This window comes from Pogoniulus pusillus, chromosome 31, assembly GCF_015220805.1.
Source record: "Pogoniulus pusillus isolate bPogPus1 chromosome 31, bPogPus1.pri, whole genome shotgun sequence".
Classification (NCBI taxonomy): domain Eukaryota; kingdom Metazoa; phylum Chordata; class Aves; order Piciformes; family Lybiidae; genus Pogoniulus; species Pogoniulus pusillus.
The window spans coordinates 9595922-9614435 of NC_087294.1; the positions used below are offsets into that span (position 1 = coordinate 9595922).

General features: G+C 40.0%; 1 protein-coding gene across 1 annotated transcript in view; it reads left to right on the forward strand.

Moving 5' to 3' along the window:
• HBS1L (HBS1 like translational GTPase) overlaps positions 1-18514 on the forward strand; it is a 58288-nt gene that overhangs the window by 38506 nt on the left and 1268 nt on the right. The window contains exons 7-17 of the mRNA XM_064169112.1: positions 159-324; positions 2740-2857; positions 6617-6763; positions 7421-7495; positions 8774-8891; positions 9077-9145; positions 11608-11712; positions 13926-14016; positions 15749-15857; positions 16857-16957; positions 18292-18436. Coding sequence (XP_064025182.1) covers positions 159-324; positions 2740-2857; positions 6617-6763; positions 7421-7495; positions 8774-8891; positions 9077-9145; positions 11608-11712; positions 13926-14016; positions 15749-15857; positions 16857-16957; positions 18292-18436 — 1244 coding nt within the window. The remainder of the gene's footprint in view (positions 1-158; positions 325-2739; positions 2858-6616; positions 6764-7420; positions 7496-8773; positions 8892-9076; positions 9146-11607; positions 11713-13925; positions 14017-15748; positions 15858-16856; positions 16958-18291; positions 18437-18514) is intronic.

Genomic DNA, 18514 nt, shown 5'->3' on the forward strand with positions numbered 1-18514 from the left:
TTAATAAACTGCATGTCTGTTGTACAGGATTGTGTAACTCCAGGGATTGTGTAAACGTTATTAATGTGATTTTCATGTGTTTTAGTGTATTTCTTCTTGTGCTATATTTAAAATACATGAATTAATAGAATTGATACAATACTTCTTTTCTTCCACAGGACATGTTGATGCAGGTAAAAGTACTTTAATGGGTCATCTACTCTATCTCTTGGGAAATGTGAACAAAAGAACTATGCACAAATATGAACAGGAGTCAAAGAAGGCTGGCAAGGCTTCATTTGCCTATGCATGGGTCTTGGATGAAACTGGTGAAGAAAGAGAAAGGTAGAAATTTCCTTTAAGGGGAATTACTTTTTTTTTTCTCTCCTGAAAGAACAGAATTTGTTAGGAAGTAGAAACCTAGTAATAATGTTTTGGTAGAAACATGCTAAATGCCTAAAGATATTTACTCCAGTACTTATTAGCAAACATTTTTTGTGTCTATATGAGTATCTCTTATCAAAAGGAAAAAAAAATGTATTTAGTAATTGAGTTAGCTCATTTAAGGCTTCCTTGCTGGTTTATTGCTTCCATATTTCTCTCACTTTGTTTACAGTTGTATGGGAAAGTGCTGTGCAACTACAGAAAGTTCTCTGAACTTATAAACACAGACTGAAATGTCACTTCATCACCTGACTTGCATTGTGTTGAATATAACATCTCTAAATAATAAAATATGGTTTTGTGCTTCATGCACTTCCTTTAATTTGTTGGAATAAAAACTACATTTTACCATATTGTTAAAGTATGTAATGGGGAAGCAGTGAAGTGTTTGGTGGTACTTAAAACAAATACTTGGTGAGAGTTTTTAAGAACACTGTATGGGAAACTAAAGACATAATTCTTTCAAAATAACCAAAAAAAAAAAAAGAGGCATTTCCCTCTCTGTTTACAGTTTTACAATCTCTTACCACCCACACTTTCATAGCATTATAAGCTCTTCTGTTTGGTAAGATAACCTCCACAATGTAAACTAATGCTGAAGAGCGTGGGGTAAGGCAGTTCCTGTTGAGTGTGTTACTCAACTTTTGTTACAGCAAAGTTGTCGTTTTCAAAGGTGGATATGTTTTGCAGTGTTCTGGTAGATAGCTAAACTTTAGCATATGTGAGTCCTTTCATTTACAGATGCATGTGAAGACCCTGAGTGGGGCAGTGTGTGTTGGAGAGGATGCAGGCAGGGCGAAGCACGGAACAATCCTGAAATGATTCTAAACAGACATTTTCAGAGTAGCCTTATGTCAGTCAAGGCTGATGTTACTGCAGTGCTAGTGTTGGCATGATACTAGAGTCTAAAGGATGTAAATGAGGAAGAGGTGATGAAGGAAAGGTCTTTTTCTTAATCTCTGTAGATGTAGCTGGATGTGAACCAAACAAACTTAAAGGATCATTTCCTTTCACAGATCTGTAATAGAATAATTAAACATTATATTAACTATGGTATTTTATTAGCACAAGCTACCTATGGTGGGATATAATTAACATGTGAAACAATAAAGAGAAACAAGCATTTATTGCCTGCAGAGAGTAGGATATTAACAGAAAGTACAATGTATGGAATAACTGTCATGAGCCTTGGAAGTGATATCCCTTAGCTGTAATATTTTTACTATCTTGACAGTTGTGCATTTAGGTACCAGACTTCTCTTCAGAAAATAAATTGTAAATATTAAGGTTTTCTGAAGTTATATTTTGACTCTGTTTTCTCTTTACTTTTGGCTTTGTGATTTTTAAATAAGAACTTTCTAGAGCTATCTGTAAATGATTGGAGTGTTTGGGGAGATTATTTACCTGAGTTCTTTTTGTTTTGTTATACCTTAGGTATCTGAGAAGCTTTGCCCCATATATAAAGTGAGATTCAGATGACTAAGTTAGATGCAGACACGAGCCTGATAGATGTTTGCATTTGGTCAGATTTATCTTAATCTCTGTGCTGTGCACAATCTGTGGTTGTTTAGTGAGATTTGGAACCGAGGCAGAGTGCTGTGACACCTTGATAATCAGTAATTCTTCTACATGTATAACTGTATTCCTATAGTTTCATGTCTCTCTTATGCTTGACTGTTTCTGTTACTCTATGATGCCTTTTTCTGAAGCACTAAGTAGTAAAAGTAAAGCCAATAATGATTTAAGTTCATGTCCCTTTTATGCTTGACTGTTTCTGTTGCTCTATGATGCCTTTTTCTGAAGCACTAAATATTAAAGGTAAAACCAATAATGATTTAAGTTCATGTCCCTCTTATGCTTGAATGTTTCTGTTGCTCTATGATGCCTTTTTCTGAAGCACTAAGAAGTAAAAATAAAGCCAATAATGATTTAAGTTCATGTCCCTTTTATGCTTGACTGTTTCTGTTGCTCTATGATGCCTTTTTCTGAAGCACTAAGTAGTAAAAGTAAAGCCAATAATGTTTTAAGCACACAGCACAAATTTTGTATTCCCACTGTGCTGGCTGGGACAATCTGTGGGTGACAGGAGTTAGTACTGTGAATTCTGGATGTTGGTTTCTTTGTGATGAGAATTACTGAAAGGCAGCTCTAGAAGTCTGCTTTTCCAGCAAGCAGATTTCTTTCAGTTCTTTTCATGCAGGCTAAATCAAGTGAAAGCTGTGAAGTGTATAATTTATTGATTGTGTTTTTAATATCTTACTCTATATGTCTATGAAGCTTCTTTTAATGATGCATTGTATGTATGCTTTGTTTAAGGGGAGTGACAATGGATGTGGGTATGACCAAATTTGAGACAAAGACTAAAGTAATTACACTGATGGATGCTCCAGGCCACAAAGACTTCATTCCAAATATGATCACAGGAGCTGCACAGGTAGACATGGTCTAAAACTTTTTTCCAATAGCATTATGATTTATACTTTTTTTCTTAAATTGGTTTTCTTCTTCTGTTAACATCTAAGATAAATGGAATCATTGATGGTCCTAAGATGCCTTTGAGGTTTTTTCTAGACTTGAAAAAATAATGAGTTCGTGTTTTGGTTTTTTAAGGTAGTTTTGGGATATTACCTTTTTTTTGAGGAGAATTTTATTAGGGATGTAATTTGAATACTGAGTTGCAGTTTGATTAAACCAGAGTTGAGTTTTGAAAGCTATTCCAATGTGGCATATGTGTCTTCAGGAAGTTCTGTTAGAATTATCTTGTAGGTAACAATTTTAAGTGGTTTTGAGCTTAAAGATTTGGAGCAGTCCAAAGCTCTTCTATTTGACAGTATATTTTATATGAGATAAGAAAACAACAGATAAGAATAGTTTATGTGGAATGCATCTCTATTGTCAGTAGCAAGTTTGCAGAGACTACTTGCCACTTTCTTTGGGAAAAGTAGATAAGTCAGAAGTACCCCAAACGGCGCTACAGGCTGGGGACAGAGTGGCTGGAGAGCAGCCAGGAAGAAAAACACCTGGGGGTACTGGAGGATAGTAGCTGAACATGAGCCAACAGTGTGCCTAGGTGGCCAAGAGAGCAAATGGCATTCTGGCCTGTAGCAGGAACAAGGTGGCCAGCAGGACAAGGGAGGTTATTCTTTCCCCTATACTCAGCACTCATCAGGCCACACCTTGAGTATTGTGTCCAGTTCTGGGCTCCGTAATTCAAGAGAGATGTTGAGGTGCTGGAAGGTGTCCAGAGAAGGGCGACAATGCAGGCAAGAGACCTGGAATACAGCCCTGGGAGGAGAGGCTGAGGGAGCTGGGGTTGTGGGTGACCTCATTGCTGTCTACAATTATTTGAAGGAAGGCTGTAGCCAGTTGAGAGTTGATCTCTTCTCCCAGGCAAGCAGCAACAGAATGAGGGGACACAGTCTCAAGTTTTTCCAGGGGAGGTCTAGGCTGGATGTTAGGAGGAAGTTGTTGTCAGAGAGAGTGATTGGCATTGCAATGGGCTGCCCAGGGAGGTGGTCATCCCTGGAGGTGTTGAAGAAAAGCCTGGATGAGGCACTTAGTGCCATGGTCTAGTTGATTGGACAGGGCTGAGTGCTAGGTTGGGCTGGATAATCTTGCAGGTCTTTTCCAACCTGATTGATTCTATGATTCTGTTATGTTTTACCCATTGATTTCAATACAGTGGTCACTTGCCATTCTCATATAGGTTAGTTACTTATGGGAATAGTAGAGAGGGCAAAATCAGTGTGCTTCCATGACAAAATTTTTCCCATTTCAAGGCACCCTTGGAAAACAGTAAAATTGATTCTCTAGAGCAGAGTTGTAATCAAAGATTTTATGTATTTATTTACCCCAAAGCTAAGCTGCTGGTTTGTGTATGCCATTACAGCCTGGATTGTCAGTTTGATTTAAGATGTCAGTAAGGATACATGTTAGCATGATCATCTGTTAGCATGATTTTACAGACAGAGAATTATACTGCAGGAAGACTAATTTTCCCATGTTCTGCTCTAGTTCTGAAGTAGAGCCTGGATAATACCTTCTGACTGAGTGACTAGGCTGCAGAATGTCCTGAAACTTGCAAATTGTGGTGTAGAGCTTGTATAGATACCTGTATTGTGGAGTATGTGTGCTAGGAAGTTCTGGAGTTGTAAAAATGAGTCTTCAGTTTCAGAACAGCAGAGCTTATATAGATATTTGTATTGTGGAGTATGATAGGTAGGAAGTTCTGGAGTTTTAAAATTAGAAATGGATCTTTAGTTTCAGAACAGTGGAAAAGGTTGAGGCAGCCATGACATTTTCTTTGCAACTTCATTTTAAATTTGTTTGTCTTTTTGGGTGGAAAAGTAACACAGGCAGAAGTGTTAAGATTTGCAGATCCACCAGCAGTTTTATCAGCTCAGCAAAAGATGCCTCTGGCCAAATAAGGCTGCATTTCTGTGTTCCTTCTGATCTCAGCGTGGTGGGAGGCTGATCTGTTGTCAAGCTTGTCAGGGAATCACAGAAACTTTGCAAGTTTGTGTTGCCTATTAAAGTAAACTTGGTGCTGAAGTGGTGAGTGGAAGAAAGGAAATGTGGAAGTGGCTCTGGGGCCTCTTTATTGTGGAGGATTCTGTTAGGAGGTGAATCCCCAACTGTCTTTATGCAAAATAAGCAAAACGCAAATTGGCCTTATCGGGGCCAGGATCTGGCCTTTGATACACATGGTTAATTCAAGTAAGTCTTGAGGTTTTATGATTTAGAAAATACAGGATGTCCCTTCTTTGAGGAAGAAGTTCACCATAGTGCTCTGCTGAGCCTAAGAACTGTGGGGAGATCTATCCCTCAGTCTTTTTCCCTTCTCACCCTTGCACTGTCTTTATATGAGCTATGGGGATTTCATGCCTAGGACAGGGTGAGGGGAATTCAGAGCCATCTCTGTCCCTTCTGGCATCCTGAAGTTTAAGCATGTAACAAAAGGGAGAAAGTGCCACTTTTTTTCTTCTTGCTTTCCATTATGTGCATCTTATCAGTCCTATAGAACTGTCTTACACCTGCCTTTTGGTGGTGTAAGACACCAGGAAGAGCACAAGAAATCTTGGCAGCATTTAAGGTTGGCAGCAGAATCCGTATTTCGTCCCTGTGCTGACTTCTGTGCAGTGTTGTAAAATGTGTGATACCTATTTTATCTTAATGCTGTTGGGATGTTTGCCTAGATGATAAAATAGGTTACTATGTTTTTTTCCACCTTGTGATTTTGGCATGCTCCTGTGTGTTAAGTGGACTGTGATGGATCTTCATCCAACGTGTAGCTGGCTGTTTATCCCAGTTCTATAGTGAAGTGATTTATCTCTTAATTTTTTGCAGCTTTTCACTATGAAAGTATCCTGACTGAGACAGAGAGAACTTATACCTGTTGTTAAGCTTTTGGAGGGTGAACTGCTTTTGTTTAGTTCAGGTCTATGCAGCTCATGAACATTGGGTTTGGGAGCCTCGCCCCTTCAAACTACCCAGGAGTCGGCTTCTGTTTAACAAAAAAACAGAAGATGGTTTATGACATGACATAATGCCATCTCATCCCACCAAAGTGGTCATGACACAGAGCATGCTGCTTTCAGTTTACATTTGGAACACATCAGGATTCCTCCTGTGTTTTCACAGAATCACAGAACTTTAGAGGTTGGAAGGGATGTCCAGAAATTGAGTCTGACTTCCCTGCCAAGGCAGCATCCCCTAGGATAGTTCACACAGGAATGCATCCAGGCAGGGTTTGAAAGTCTCCAGAGAAGGAAACTCCACAACCTCTCTGGGCAGCCTGTTCCAGTGCTCTTGTCAGTCTCACTGTAAAGAAGTTTCTCCTCCTGTTGAGGTGAAACCTTCTACGTTCCAGTTTGTAACCCTTGCTCCTTGTCCTATTACTGCTGACCACTGAAAAGACTTGGCCCCATCCACTTGACACCCACCCCTCAGATATTTGTACATATCAATGAGATCGTCTCTCAGTCTTCTCCAGACTGTGTTTTGTGTTAAATATGGCTGATTTACATATTTACCCAGATTATTTCCACCTTCTAACCACTTTTCACTATATGGTCTAGTTGATTGGACAGGGATGGGTGATAGGCTAGACTGGATGATCTTGGAGGTCTCTTCCAACCTGGTTGATTCTGTGATTCTATGTGTTGTTGTTGTTTTGTGTTCTTTTTTAATGTAGGCTGATGTGGCTATTTTGGTCGTGGATGCTAGCAGAGGAGAGTTTGAAGCAGGGTTTGAAACAGGCGGACAAACTCGAGAACATGGTTTATTAGTGCGCTCTCTTGGAGTGACACAGCTAGCTGTTGCAGTCAATAAAATGGACCAGGTACGTGCTCATTCTGCAATTGAAAGGCTTCTGTCTAGAACTATAGACTCAGAGTTTAAGGATGAATATTGTGACACTAATAATAAAGGGGTTTTGTTTTCCTTTATTTGGTTCTTAGCTCTGTCTCCTGTATTTAGACTTTACAGTGCTTTTTATTTATGGATGTGTTTTCAAAGTATACAGAAGGATAGTTCTGGGGCTAAAATTAGTATGGCTTCATCTTGTGCTCATGAAAGTCTCACATAAGCAGTTAATCTTGTGGCATCTGCAAGGGCTTCTTGATGGTCATTCAGGTCAAGATGCCAGGAGCTTTATTTAAACCTTTAAGGTGTGTTTAATATAGACAGCTTAACAATCTAAAGCCAACTAGCAATATTCATGCTGAACCTGAATTTTATGTGAGATTTAAAACAACAAAAAAAAGACAGACTAAAGGGGCTTTAAAGTTAAGTGCTGTGTTGCTTGCTATCAGTAACTGTTAGTGTATGCACTCTGGTTTTCAGCTAGGAGTCCACGTGGAGATTGCATACATTCACTGGGTGCTGCATGTGAAGAGCACCCATTGGTCCTACAAAGTTGATGACATGCAACTGCTTGAGTCATGCTTTAAAATCTACAATTATATCATTATATCGTCATCTTTTTTTTCTCTTTTAGGTGAATTGGCAGCAGGAAAGATTCCAGGAAATTACCAGCAAGCTTGGTCAGTTTCTTAAACAAGCTGGCTTTAAGGTAATGTAGGTTTCTAAGCAAGTTGTTGAGGCATTTGGGTAGGATGAGCCTTTATTTTACGGTCAGGTTGTTTTGTGTGGCTTTCCTGCTACTACTTTTCTACTGGTAAGGTGTACATTGAGCCTAGGGTATGGTTAGTCAGCTCTTTTTGTCATCATCATTAGGTCCAGTGGATCTTGGAAATATTGACCTCATTTATAGTTTCTTGGAATGGTTGCCTACAAAGCCAAACAAACAAGGACCATCTTAGTCTTCAAGGCTGCATGAGTGACAGTAGAGTCTTATACAGGAGCAGGTGTCAGTGTGGGTTATGAACTGATAACATTCTCCATTTATCATTCTTAACTCTTCTTTTTATGCTTCCTTGATTCTAACTACAATATATTTGGGTTGGATGTGGCCTTCCTTGAAATCCTTATCCATAAACCAGTAGTACAAACTGAAGTTTTGCCTCTCAGTTATGGAATTGGAGTTTATCTGAACTCAGTTTGTAGTTGTTATTCTTCCCTTCTACTCAGCACTGGTCAGGCCACACCTTGAGTACTGTGTCCAGTTCTGGGACCCTCAGTTAAAGAGAGATGTTGAGAATGTGTCCAAAGAAGGGCGACAAAGCTGGTGAGAGACCTGGAGCACAGACCTGTGAGGAGAGGCTGAGGGAGCTGGGGTTGTTTAGCCTGGAGAAGAGGAGGCTCAGGGGTGATCTCATTGCTGTCTACAGCTACCTGAAGGGAGGTTGTAGCCAGATGAGGGTCAGTCTCTTCTCCCAGGCAACCATCAACAGAACAAGGGGACACAGTCTCAAGTTGTGCTGGGGGGAGGTCTAGGCTGGATGTTAGGAGAAAGTTCTTGACAGAGTGATTGACATTGGAATGGGCTGCCCAGGGAGATGGTGGAGTTTCCATCCCTGGAGGTGTTGAAGAAAAGCCTGGATGAGGCACTTAGTGCCATGGTCCAGTTGTTTGGACAGGGCTGGGTGCTAGGTTGGCCTGGGTGATCTTGGAGGTCTCTTCCAACCTGGTTGATTCTATGATTCCATGTTAATATTGTTATCATCATGTTTAAATATCTTGAACTCTTTATTGGAGATTACTGGGATTAGGGAAGAGATGAACAGAAAGGAAATTGGTCCTCCAAGTAATGTAACTTCTCCAGGCAAAATATCAATGTGCCAAGTGTTCTTTTGTAATGTAGATGTGTAGATTTGACAAACAAAGCACCTCTTGCTTCTGCTAGAAGATCCTGTTGTGAATGTAGGTTTAACCTGTTTCTCTTCATTAGGAATCAGATGTAGCTTATATTCCAACGAGTGGCCTTGGTGGTGACAATCTGGTCACAAGGGGCCAGTCAAGTGACCTCACACAGTGGTACAAAGGAAAGTGTTTGCTAGAGCAAATTGGTGAGTGCAGTATTCCTCATTTAAAAACTAACATATCTTAGTTGTCTGCATGTTAGAACTTTTATTGTGGGGGGAAATGGGGGATAATGTCTTCAGAATGAAATATAGTTTGTTTATCCCCAAGTGAGATGGTTTAGAACTTCTCTATTCAATAACTCTGCACCATCTTACCTATTTATTTGCAGATTCTTTCAAGCCACCACAGAGATCAGTGGATAAACCATTTAGGTTGTGTGTTGCTGATGTTTTTAAAGGTTAGTTGTTTTTATAATATTTTCACCATCATTTCACTGATATTTAACACAAGTGTTGAAAAATAATGTAGAAATAAGACTTCAACTGAGAGCTTTAATGTCTCTCAGTAGTCTTGAAGAGCAGAGTAAGTTTTCAAGCATTGTTCTTTATTTAAGAGTTTTAGATAGTACCACTGAAGGAGAAACACAGTGGAAAAGTAACTGAGAAAGAAAGTCTGCATGAATATGTAACAACTTGGTGGTTCTGTGGGACAGAATTTGAGTTTCTCTTCCCTAGACTGGTTCCGGGTTATCTGACTTAAGGACCTGAAGCCATAATGTTAAGTGTTGGAAAGCCTTCATTGACATTTACCCTGGTGTGTTACCACTGCATCTCATCTAGGCTGTCACTGTGTTGCTCTTTTTCTCATGATTCTATGATTCTTGACTGAGATCTTTCAAAATACTGTAGTAATCATTTGCATTGAGCTAAGTTTCACAAAATGAGCAATTTTGACTAAATCTGTTCTGCGAATAGTCTGTTTTCTGCTAAAATATGCTTTGGAAGGGACTCAAATTTACATATACAGAGTTTGTCACTAAATGTGTCCTTTTAGGTGTTTTTTTAGGCTATTTTTTTCTTACCTTGTGATCTCAAAACATAATTAAGTTGGATGCTGTCAAAGGAAGGGCATGCTGTACATGAAGCAATTGTGCTCAGCTCTGTCCCAGTGGGTGTGCATGCTCAGGAGGAGCTGTCCATAGGAGTGTGTGAAAAGTGAGAGTACTGGGTGTACTCTGACGTAGTTTGGAAAAACCCTTTCTCTGTTAAGGTTACCCACTCATATGATTCATCTCCTTCAGCCTGATTCTGGCTGTTGTCCTCCACAGCACTCTTCACACTCAATCCAGGCAAACTCTCTCCTCATCCAAGAGGTCCAATTCCTTCATTGCTACATCAGTCCCCATTTCCCATATTATGATGCTGTTGAGCTTTGAAAATGATTTGCCCTGTAGCCAAATCTGAGGACAAGGAACATGTCCTGCTACAACCCAAGCACCATGATATGTAGAAATCTGCCCCTTTTTTATGCCCTAATTCTGTCCCATGCTGTCCATTATGTACTTGCATTGATTCATGGGAAGTTGAAGGAACTTGAGGCTTTGCAGGAAGCAGTCCCTGTGCGAGAGGGAAAAGCTTCAAATGCCACAGTGTTTTTTACCAACCAAAGCGGGCGGGGATGTGGAAAAAAAGAGACATGGTTCTTGATTGTGCTTGAAAATGACTGGAAACCTGTAACCAGTTCACATTCACCTGCAGGTTGCCTGTGAGAGCTTGCAGGGCCATATTCAGGTTCTTTGGTGTACCACTTTGAGGTGGTGTTTGTACCATAACTTTGGCGTTCTTTTTTCTTGCACCTATCTGCTGTCCAGTTTTCTCTTCTTTTGACATCTGTTAATAGACTGCATACATCTCATTTACTGACACAAATAGGGGAAAACTAGCTGCACACGTGCTGGTAGTATTTTTTCAGCTAAGTAGGTGGAAGCATTTATCAATACTGGTGATGAGTACAAAAGAGCAAGCTGGTTGTGTGTGACCTCAGGTTCTGAAGTCACCTTGCTCCTTTGAATTCAGCTTCAAAGAAAGCATTTAATGGAACGTGGCACACAAAATGCCTGCTTATCACTGAGTATTCCTCAAAAGGAACATTGTTTGTATGGGTGCTGGAAATGCCATTGTAGACTTACTTCAGAGGATTATTTTAAACATACCTGCAAAGACACACTCAGGAGATGAGCTGTTTCTTAAGGTGTATGTGCATCAATCTGTAGCACATCTGTTGGAAAGAACTGACATGCAGCTCATGCACACAGTATTAGGACTTTGAAAAAGAAAAGCTTTGCAGAACTTGTATTCAGAAATGTTTCACCCACAATTCTAACAGCTCCTCATATTAAACAGAGTTGAATTCAGAGGATTGAATTAGTAGGGTTTGAATCAGACTTTGATTTTCCAGGAGTAAAAGTAATATGGAAGCAGAGATTGTAGACTTCTGCCTCAGATAAACAGTAAATGGAATAGGAGTTTGCACCTGAATGCATGAGAATTGATGTGGGAGGTCTGCGGTATGTGGTTTTTCTCTGTAATTGTAGTGAGAAAGTTCTGAATGAAATAAAATTGCTAGAAACTAAGGGGCTTAATATTGAAAAATTAAAAATATTTCTTCATGTAGTGACATTTGTTTGAAGAAGGATTTTTCTCCCTTAATTCTGAAAAACATAAGATCTAGAGGTTTTGAATTTGATGTTTCATTTTCATTATGATGCAGAGCTAACTTGCAAGTACCGAGCACACTGCTGTGGGGGAGGGAAACTCATTTTCATTATATTAAAAAAGTTAACTGCAGGACTAACTGTGGTGGGAAATTGATTATGGGTTTGTTTGTTTTTTTGTTTAATTAATACTCTGTTCTTTGCAGACCAAGGATCAGGATTTTGTGTGACTGGTAAGATAGAAGCAGGCTATATTCAAGTTGGAGAACGACTTCTGGCTATGCCTCCCAATGAAACTTGCACTGCAAAAGGTACACTCTTCAGAAGCATGTTTACTTTCAAGTCAATACTGGGCTGGGATCAGTTACTGAAATGGTAACAGACTGTCAAACTGATACTAACTGTCAAACATAGAATGTGAAAGCATCAAACGAATTTCTTTAGATGTGACTGTGTCTGTATAAATATGTCTATGAAGAGTACATGAAATCTTGCCCTTTTTTTAACTGTATTGAATATCTCAAATTTTATAGCCTCGTGAATTTTGACACTGCTCTATGAACAATCTGAGTTCAAACAGTAGCTACAAAAATGAACAGTGCAGGAATGGCTAACATTCAGCTTTGCTGTGGAATGTTAGTGCTGTTACAAAGTGTGAGGATGCTGAAATTCATCTTATGAGTTACATGTGAAAGAGCCTTGAGAATTAAGTCTCTGCTGTTTGATATTCATGAGATTCATCACTGATACTTTCATAACCTCCAAACTTTCAGGGTGTAATTGTCCTGAGAAAAGAGAGGAAAATTGGATTTAAATTTCAATACATTTAAAAGAGGAATAGCAAGTGAAGCCATTCAGTGTTTTAACTGTTGCTTGATTAAGCTCACTGTCTTTGGACTGAAGAGTTGGTTCCTTTCATGTGCAAACAGAAAGACAAAATCATTGCTACAGTGATCAATTGATTTAAAAATAAACCCTCACAATAAACTAGTAAGTGTCTGTATCTAACTGATTAGACAAAATTCTGCAGTGTGCTGGGTTAGCTGTCCTATTCCAGAAGCAGCTCTTTATGTGCTAATCTGGGAAGCTCTTCAGTGTGCTGGTTTGTATAGTTGTATGCACAGCAATGTACATCCACGATGATGTGGATGAATGTGATTATCAGACCACTGTGGACACTCTTCTGTTTTGGGAGTAGAGGAAGTAGCATGGAAAACCAGCATCCCTAATGGTACAGTTCTGTGTTTTTTCTTTTGTACTGCCTCTTGTATGTCTGAAATGTAAGTGAAGGTGGAAGGTTCATTAAGCAGCTATCATTTATATTTAATGCATATATATCTATAGATACATTTATATAAGTTTAATGTATATATATGTATATTTAATGTAAAGAAGAGATAATGTACAGTATTTTCTAAAGGGAGTGTGCACATCAGGATTCCAGTTTTTCATTTCGAGAGGCTGAGTTTCACTGACTCTGTGAGAATGGCCTGAATATGTGAAATAATTATCAACACTCCTTAACAAACAGTATGTAACATGCTTGTAATTAAATTATACTTTCTGGCATGTTTTTGAGGACAGATTTGCAAATCAATAAATCTGATCTGCAGCAAAGGAGAACTACATCCTATAAAGTAGAACTGCATCCTGTGCCTCCTATGAAGCATAGGAAGTTCCATGGAAACATTTTTCTGCTGTGAGGGTGACAGAACACTGGAACAGGATGTCCAGGAGGGTTGTGGAGTCTCACTTTCTGGAGATATTCAAGACCTGCCTAGATGCATTCTTGTGTGATCTGGTATAGGTGATCCTGCTCTATCAGGGGAGTTGGACTGAATGATCTTTCAGTGTCACTTCCATCCCCTAACATTATGTGATTCTGTTTTAAATACATGCAATATTTATAAAAACTGGAGGTTTTTCCTCTTTGGTGTCCAGCAGAAACCTCAAACTGTTGTCACAAGCAATTAGTTTTCACCCACCAGGCGGCAGATTGAAAGCAATTACAATTATGTTGCAGTGAGAATAAAACTACTTTAAAAAATGCTTTGTAATAGACACGGTGCCGTGAACGAAAGGCATGAGTTGCTCTTTTTTTAGTGAAGGAGTCAGCAAATCTGCTGAAGGTAAATGAAAGTTGACACAGTACCAACAAGGCGTATGAAAGATGCGGTCTGGGGGTGCGTATGCCTGAAAGGAAGGGTGGGGCAGATACAGAGATTTTGGTGCTTGAGCATTTTCGGGACTGCGTCATCTGCGTTGTGACAAGTGCCAGGTCCCCTCCTGACTTAAAGCCATGTTGTTGTGCAGGGTGGGGTGAGAGACTAGAGAGGCCTCACCATGGGGGTGAAAAAAAAGCTCCCTCTGTCTTCTCAGTTAAAAAGCTTTTACTCTCAACCCATTCATACTGAAAATTGATGAGTAATGGTTGATGAAGCACAAATGGCCCAAACAGAGCTGTTTGTTTGTAGCTCAGAACCTAGGTACTTCACTGTGAGGTTCTGTTCTTACTCATTTCCAGGAATCACACTGCATGATGAACCAGTTGATTGGGCTGCAGCGGGAGATCATGTTAGTCTCACTTTGACCGGCATGGATATCATCAAAATCAAGTGAGCAAAGCTGGGTTTCAGTCTAAGTAACGGTTTGTTTTTAATGAAAAGCTTTATAACCATTACACTTAACAATCAGTGGTTTACTTGAAGAATGATGTGGCTACCAGGATATTTAAAACCAAAGTGATGCATATCACCTGGCTTGCATGCACAAACGTTGGAAACATCTGCTACACGAACAACGGCAGCCTCAGAAGAATGCTCTTAGTTTTCATACTTTGCTCTAGTGCTGGTGCTGGTAACCTTCAAAACCTTCTTCCTTTAGACTGTCCCTGGACATTTTAATTGCAGAAATAAGTAAATTGTTATGGCTGAACACAGCAGTTGTTTTTTGAGGAGCTTGCTGAATCCTACATCATTCTAACAGAACACATCTAAACAGCACCAATAAGTACATCTGAATGAGTGAAATTGATGGGAACTGTTTATTCAGCACATTTATCTGCTTGCAACACTTGTTGGAAATGCTTTCTGCCTGGTTTGGTTTGGTTTGGTTTCTGGGGAGAGTGGGAGAGAGTCTGATACATTCAGTGAGGCACAGCAAATCTGTATCTTTTAGTCTATAAACTTCATGCTAAGCCTTAGCCTGAGTCTTTTAGGTCAATGTCAGTTGTTCAGGCTAGAAAACATGATCTGTAATTTGTTCAGCTTTTTTGCATTCCATTTGGATTTCAGACAGCACATCTTCCAACTGCTGTTTGGAAACCTCTTTGCATTGGTAGTTTTGAACATTGATGGTGCACTTCTAAGGGAAAAGCAGAGACTTCTCTGGTTGGCTGTTATGAAATGCTGTGTGATTCTCCACAGTAAATGAGAGGGGAAAGGTCTTGTTCTACTTGTTGAATGAAGGCTTGAGTCAGTTCCTTACCTTGATGTCATTCATCTATTGGAAATGCAGCAGTTTTGTCTGGAAAAGGTGCAGCATTTTAAGTCCTCTGATGAAATTTGATACAGCAGATGTATGTGTTTAGTCATGCTGTTCCTTCTCTTTAGCTGTGCATTTTGAGTTGGGGCAGTTCAGTCTGGAGAAGAGGAGGCTCCGAAGTGACCTTCTTGTGGGCTTTCAGTATCTGAAGGGGGCCTACAAAAAAGCTGGGGAGGAACTTTTTAGGGTATCAGTTAGTGACAGGACTAGGGGGGATAGAGCAAAGCTGGAGATGGGTAGGTTCAGACTGGAGGTGAGGAGGAAGTTGTTGAGCATGAGAGTGGTGAGAGCCTGGAATGGGTTGCCCAGGGAGGTGGTTGAGGTCCCATCCCTGTAAGTGTTTAAGGCCAGGCTGAATGAGACTATGGCCAACCTACTCTAGGATAGGGTGTCCCTGAGGATGGCAGGGATGTTGGAACTAGATGATCCTTGTGGTGCCTTCCAACCCTGACTGATGCTAAAATCTTCTGGAACAATTAATTTGTGAATGAAAGTCTTAATTCTTCAAAGTACCTGTGTGCAGGAAACAGTGGCAGTTTTAGAAACTGATTAGCAGTGGACATAATCATTCACTGAGCTGGACAAACCTTTTCATGCATACCCACAAAATACCATAGGCACTGTCTAGAAATGAATTTTCTTACAGGCTTTAATAGGATTGTCTTGATTTATTTTTGTTTGGCTGGTTTTCTCCCCTCTCAGTTTATATTATGTTGGTGTTGTATTTGCTTGTCTTAGGTATTTATTTTTCCAATGTAGCAATTAAATTTGTATGTCAAGATGTGTTATTCTCCTCTCTTGCAGTGTTGGCTGTGTATTTTGTGATCCAAATGAGCCCATTAAAGTTTGCACTCGTTTCAGAGCTCGGGTTCTCATCTTCAATATTGAGGTTCCAATCACTAAAGGATTTCCTGTAAGTCTCTGTGAAAGTTCCTGTATTCATTGCAGGTTGCTTAGGGCCTCTCCATATTCAGCTCCATGAATATGAAAGGCATTTAGTATCCAGAAGTGGCTCTGTCTGTTTGTCCAGAGGAAATGTATTCTTATGTGATTTGGAGAGGATGTAAGCAGCTATTGACCCTAAGACGGCAATGGGCTGTCTACAGCTACCTGAAAGGAGGTTGTAGCCAGGTGGGAGTTGGTCTCTTCTCTCAAGCAAGCAGTAATAGAACAAGGGGACACAGCCTCAAGTTGTGCCAGGGGAGGTATAGGCTGGATGTTAGAAGGAAGTTCTTGCCAGAGAGAGTGATTGGCATTGGAATGGGCTGCCCAGGGAGGTGGTGGAGTCACTGTCCCTGGAGGTGTTGAAGTAAAGCCTGGATGAGGCACTTGGTGCCATGGTCTAGTTGAGTGGCTAGGGCTGGGTGCTAGGTTGGCCTGGATGATGTTGGAGGTTTCTTCCAACCAGGTTGATTCTATGATTCTATTGTGGCTGCTTGTGCTTATATTTACTGGCTTTTAATACAGTTAAGTAGCTGAGGCATTTCAGAGAACGTGAATTTCATCACAGTCAGGCTAGGCTGTCTGTTACAAACCTTATGCCTTTTAGGTGTATCATGATGCATGCAGCTGTAAAATACCTTTAAATCTTAGTTACGCTACAGAGTTGCACTGCAGTGCAAAAGCTAAACACTTAATGATCTTGGAGGTCTCTTCCAACCTGGTTGATTCTATGATTCTGTGATTAATGAATCAAAAATGCATTTATGATAAATGAATCCAGGACATTTGTATACTGTTTCTGTAGAAATTACAATGTTTAGGAACTAGGGACAGTTACTGAGTGTGAGGCAGACTCCTGTGACAGGAGCTTCATAAGCACTTGTTTTCAAAATCAGTCTCCAAAGTTGGTGTTCTCAGGTTGGATTTCTGTTTATTGTGGAATTTCAATAACTGTAAACATTATTCCTAGGTGCTTTTACACTATCAAACTGTAAGTGAACCTGCCACTATTAAAAGACTGCTGAGTGTCCTACACAAAAGCACTGGTGAAGTGACAAAGAAAAAACCTAAGTAAGTGTTTTGAGAAGTTGGTGATTACTCAGGGAATGGGTTGAGTTTTGATGATATGTTCTATTCTGAAGAAATAATACTTTTGTCAGAAGTGGGCTCTTCTCAGTGAGGGCCAGAGACAGAACAAGGGGCAGCAGGTACAAACCAGAGCACAGGAGGTTTCACGTGGACTTAAGGAGAAACTTTGCTTGGAGGATGATGCAGCCCTGGAACAGGCTGCCCACAGAGGTTGTGGAGTCTCCTTCTCTGGAGGCATTCAAAACCTGCCTGGATGCATTCCTGTGCAGTCTGTTCTAGGTGAATCTGCTTAGCCAGGTGGAGTGAATAAGATTATCTCCAGGGGGGTCCCTTCCAACCCCTACCATTCTGTTACTCTGTATGGTTTCATTGCTTCATTTGGTTTCATGTTTAGATTTCAGAATGTTTCACAAAGTGAAAAACCTCCTGGCCACATGGTAAATGCAAAGCACTCGAGCAGTAAAATAACTTGCCTGGATCACTTGCAGAATTGGCTGTGAATCCTACATCACCAGCACTTAAAGGGTTCTTTAAATGTTTGTTTTGGGATTTTTTAACTTTTTTTTTCTTCTTGTAATAGTAGGAGATGTAGTGGTTTTGGTCTTCCCTGCCCCCCCCCCCCCCCCCACTTTGGAAATCACCCAAACTAGACTAAGCTGGCTGTGGAAATTTGAATGCAGCTTATATTTACAGCTTAGCTCAATATACAAGCAGATATTTACAGTATATACAGTTATAGACAGAAATAGACAAGGTAAAAGGTAATACAGAAACACAACTCCCCTCCCAGAAACCTGAGTCCCCAGGAGGGGCTCCCAGCCATGTCTGTATTGTAACTTAAGGCCATATGTGGGTAGAAGTGCTGCTTGATACCTACAACATTATGAAAGGAATCCTTTTCCAGAAATTACATGGCTCAAACTGTTGCTGAAAGGTAATGAAGAGAAAAATTATGACTTTTACAGAGCAATGAGTTTGCTCTTTAGCTCTTGGATTTGAAATGAGACTCGATTTCTACCAGATATGAAAAAATGGAAATGAATGAGGTAATGAACAGCATAGTTTGATAAATATCTTAGTGGATGCCCTTCTCTAGAAGTTTAGAAGGAAAAACTCAGCTGCCTTTTTAAAATGTGTGTTCCAGGCAAATGAATTTTTCAGTCTTTTGGGTTGGGTTACCCTTGAAATCAAGCTTGGCCAGTATACTTTAGGCTTTTTAAGCTCATTTCCCCCCCATTTGTTCACTGTTTGTTTGTTTGTTTTTTTCACTTATTGATGCATAGATTCATAACAGTTTTCTTCTTACTTACCTGCAGGTTATTGACTAAAGGACAGAATGCTCTAATAGAACTACAAACTCAAAGACCTGTTGCTCTAGAACTGTATAAAGATTTTAAAGAGCTTGGAAGGTTTATGTTACGTTATAGTGGTTCTACTATTGCTGCAGGAGTCGTCACAGAGGTATGGCATTTTTGTGATAGGCTTTCTGTACTGTAAAGGAATGATGGCTTTGTGCTTAAAATCCTCACAGTAAAGAAG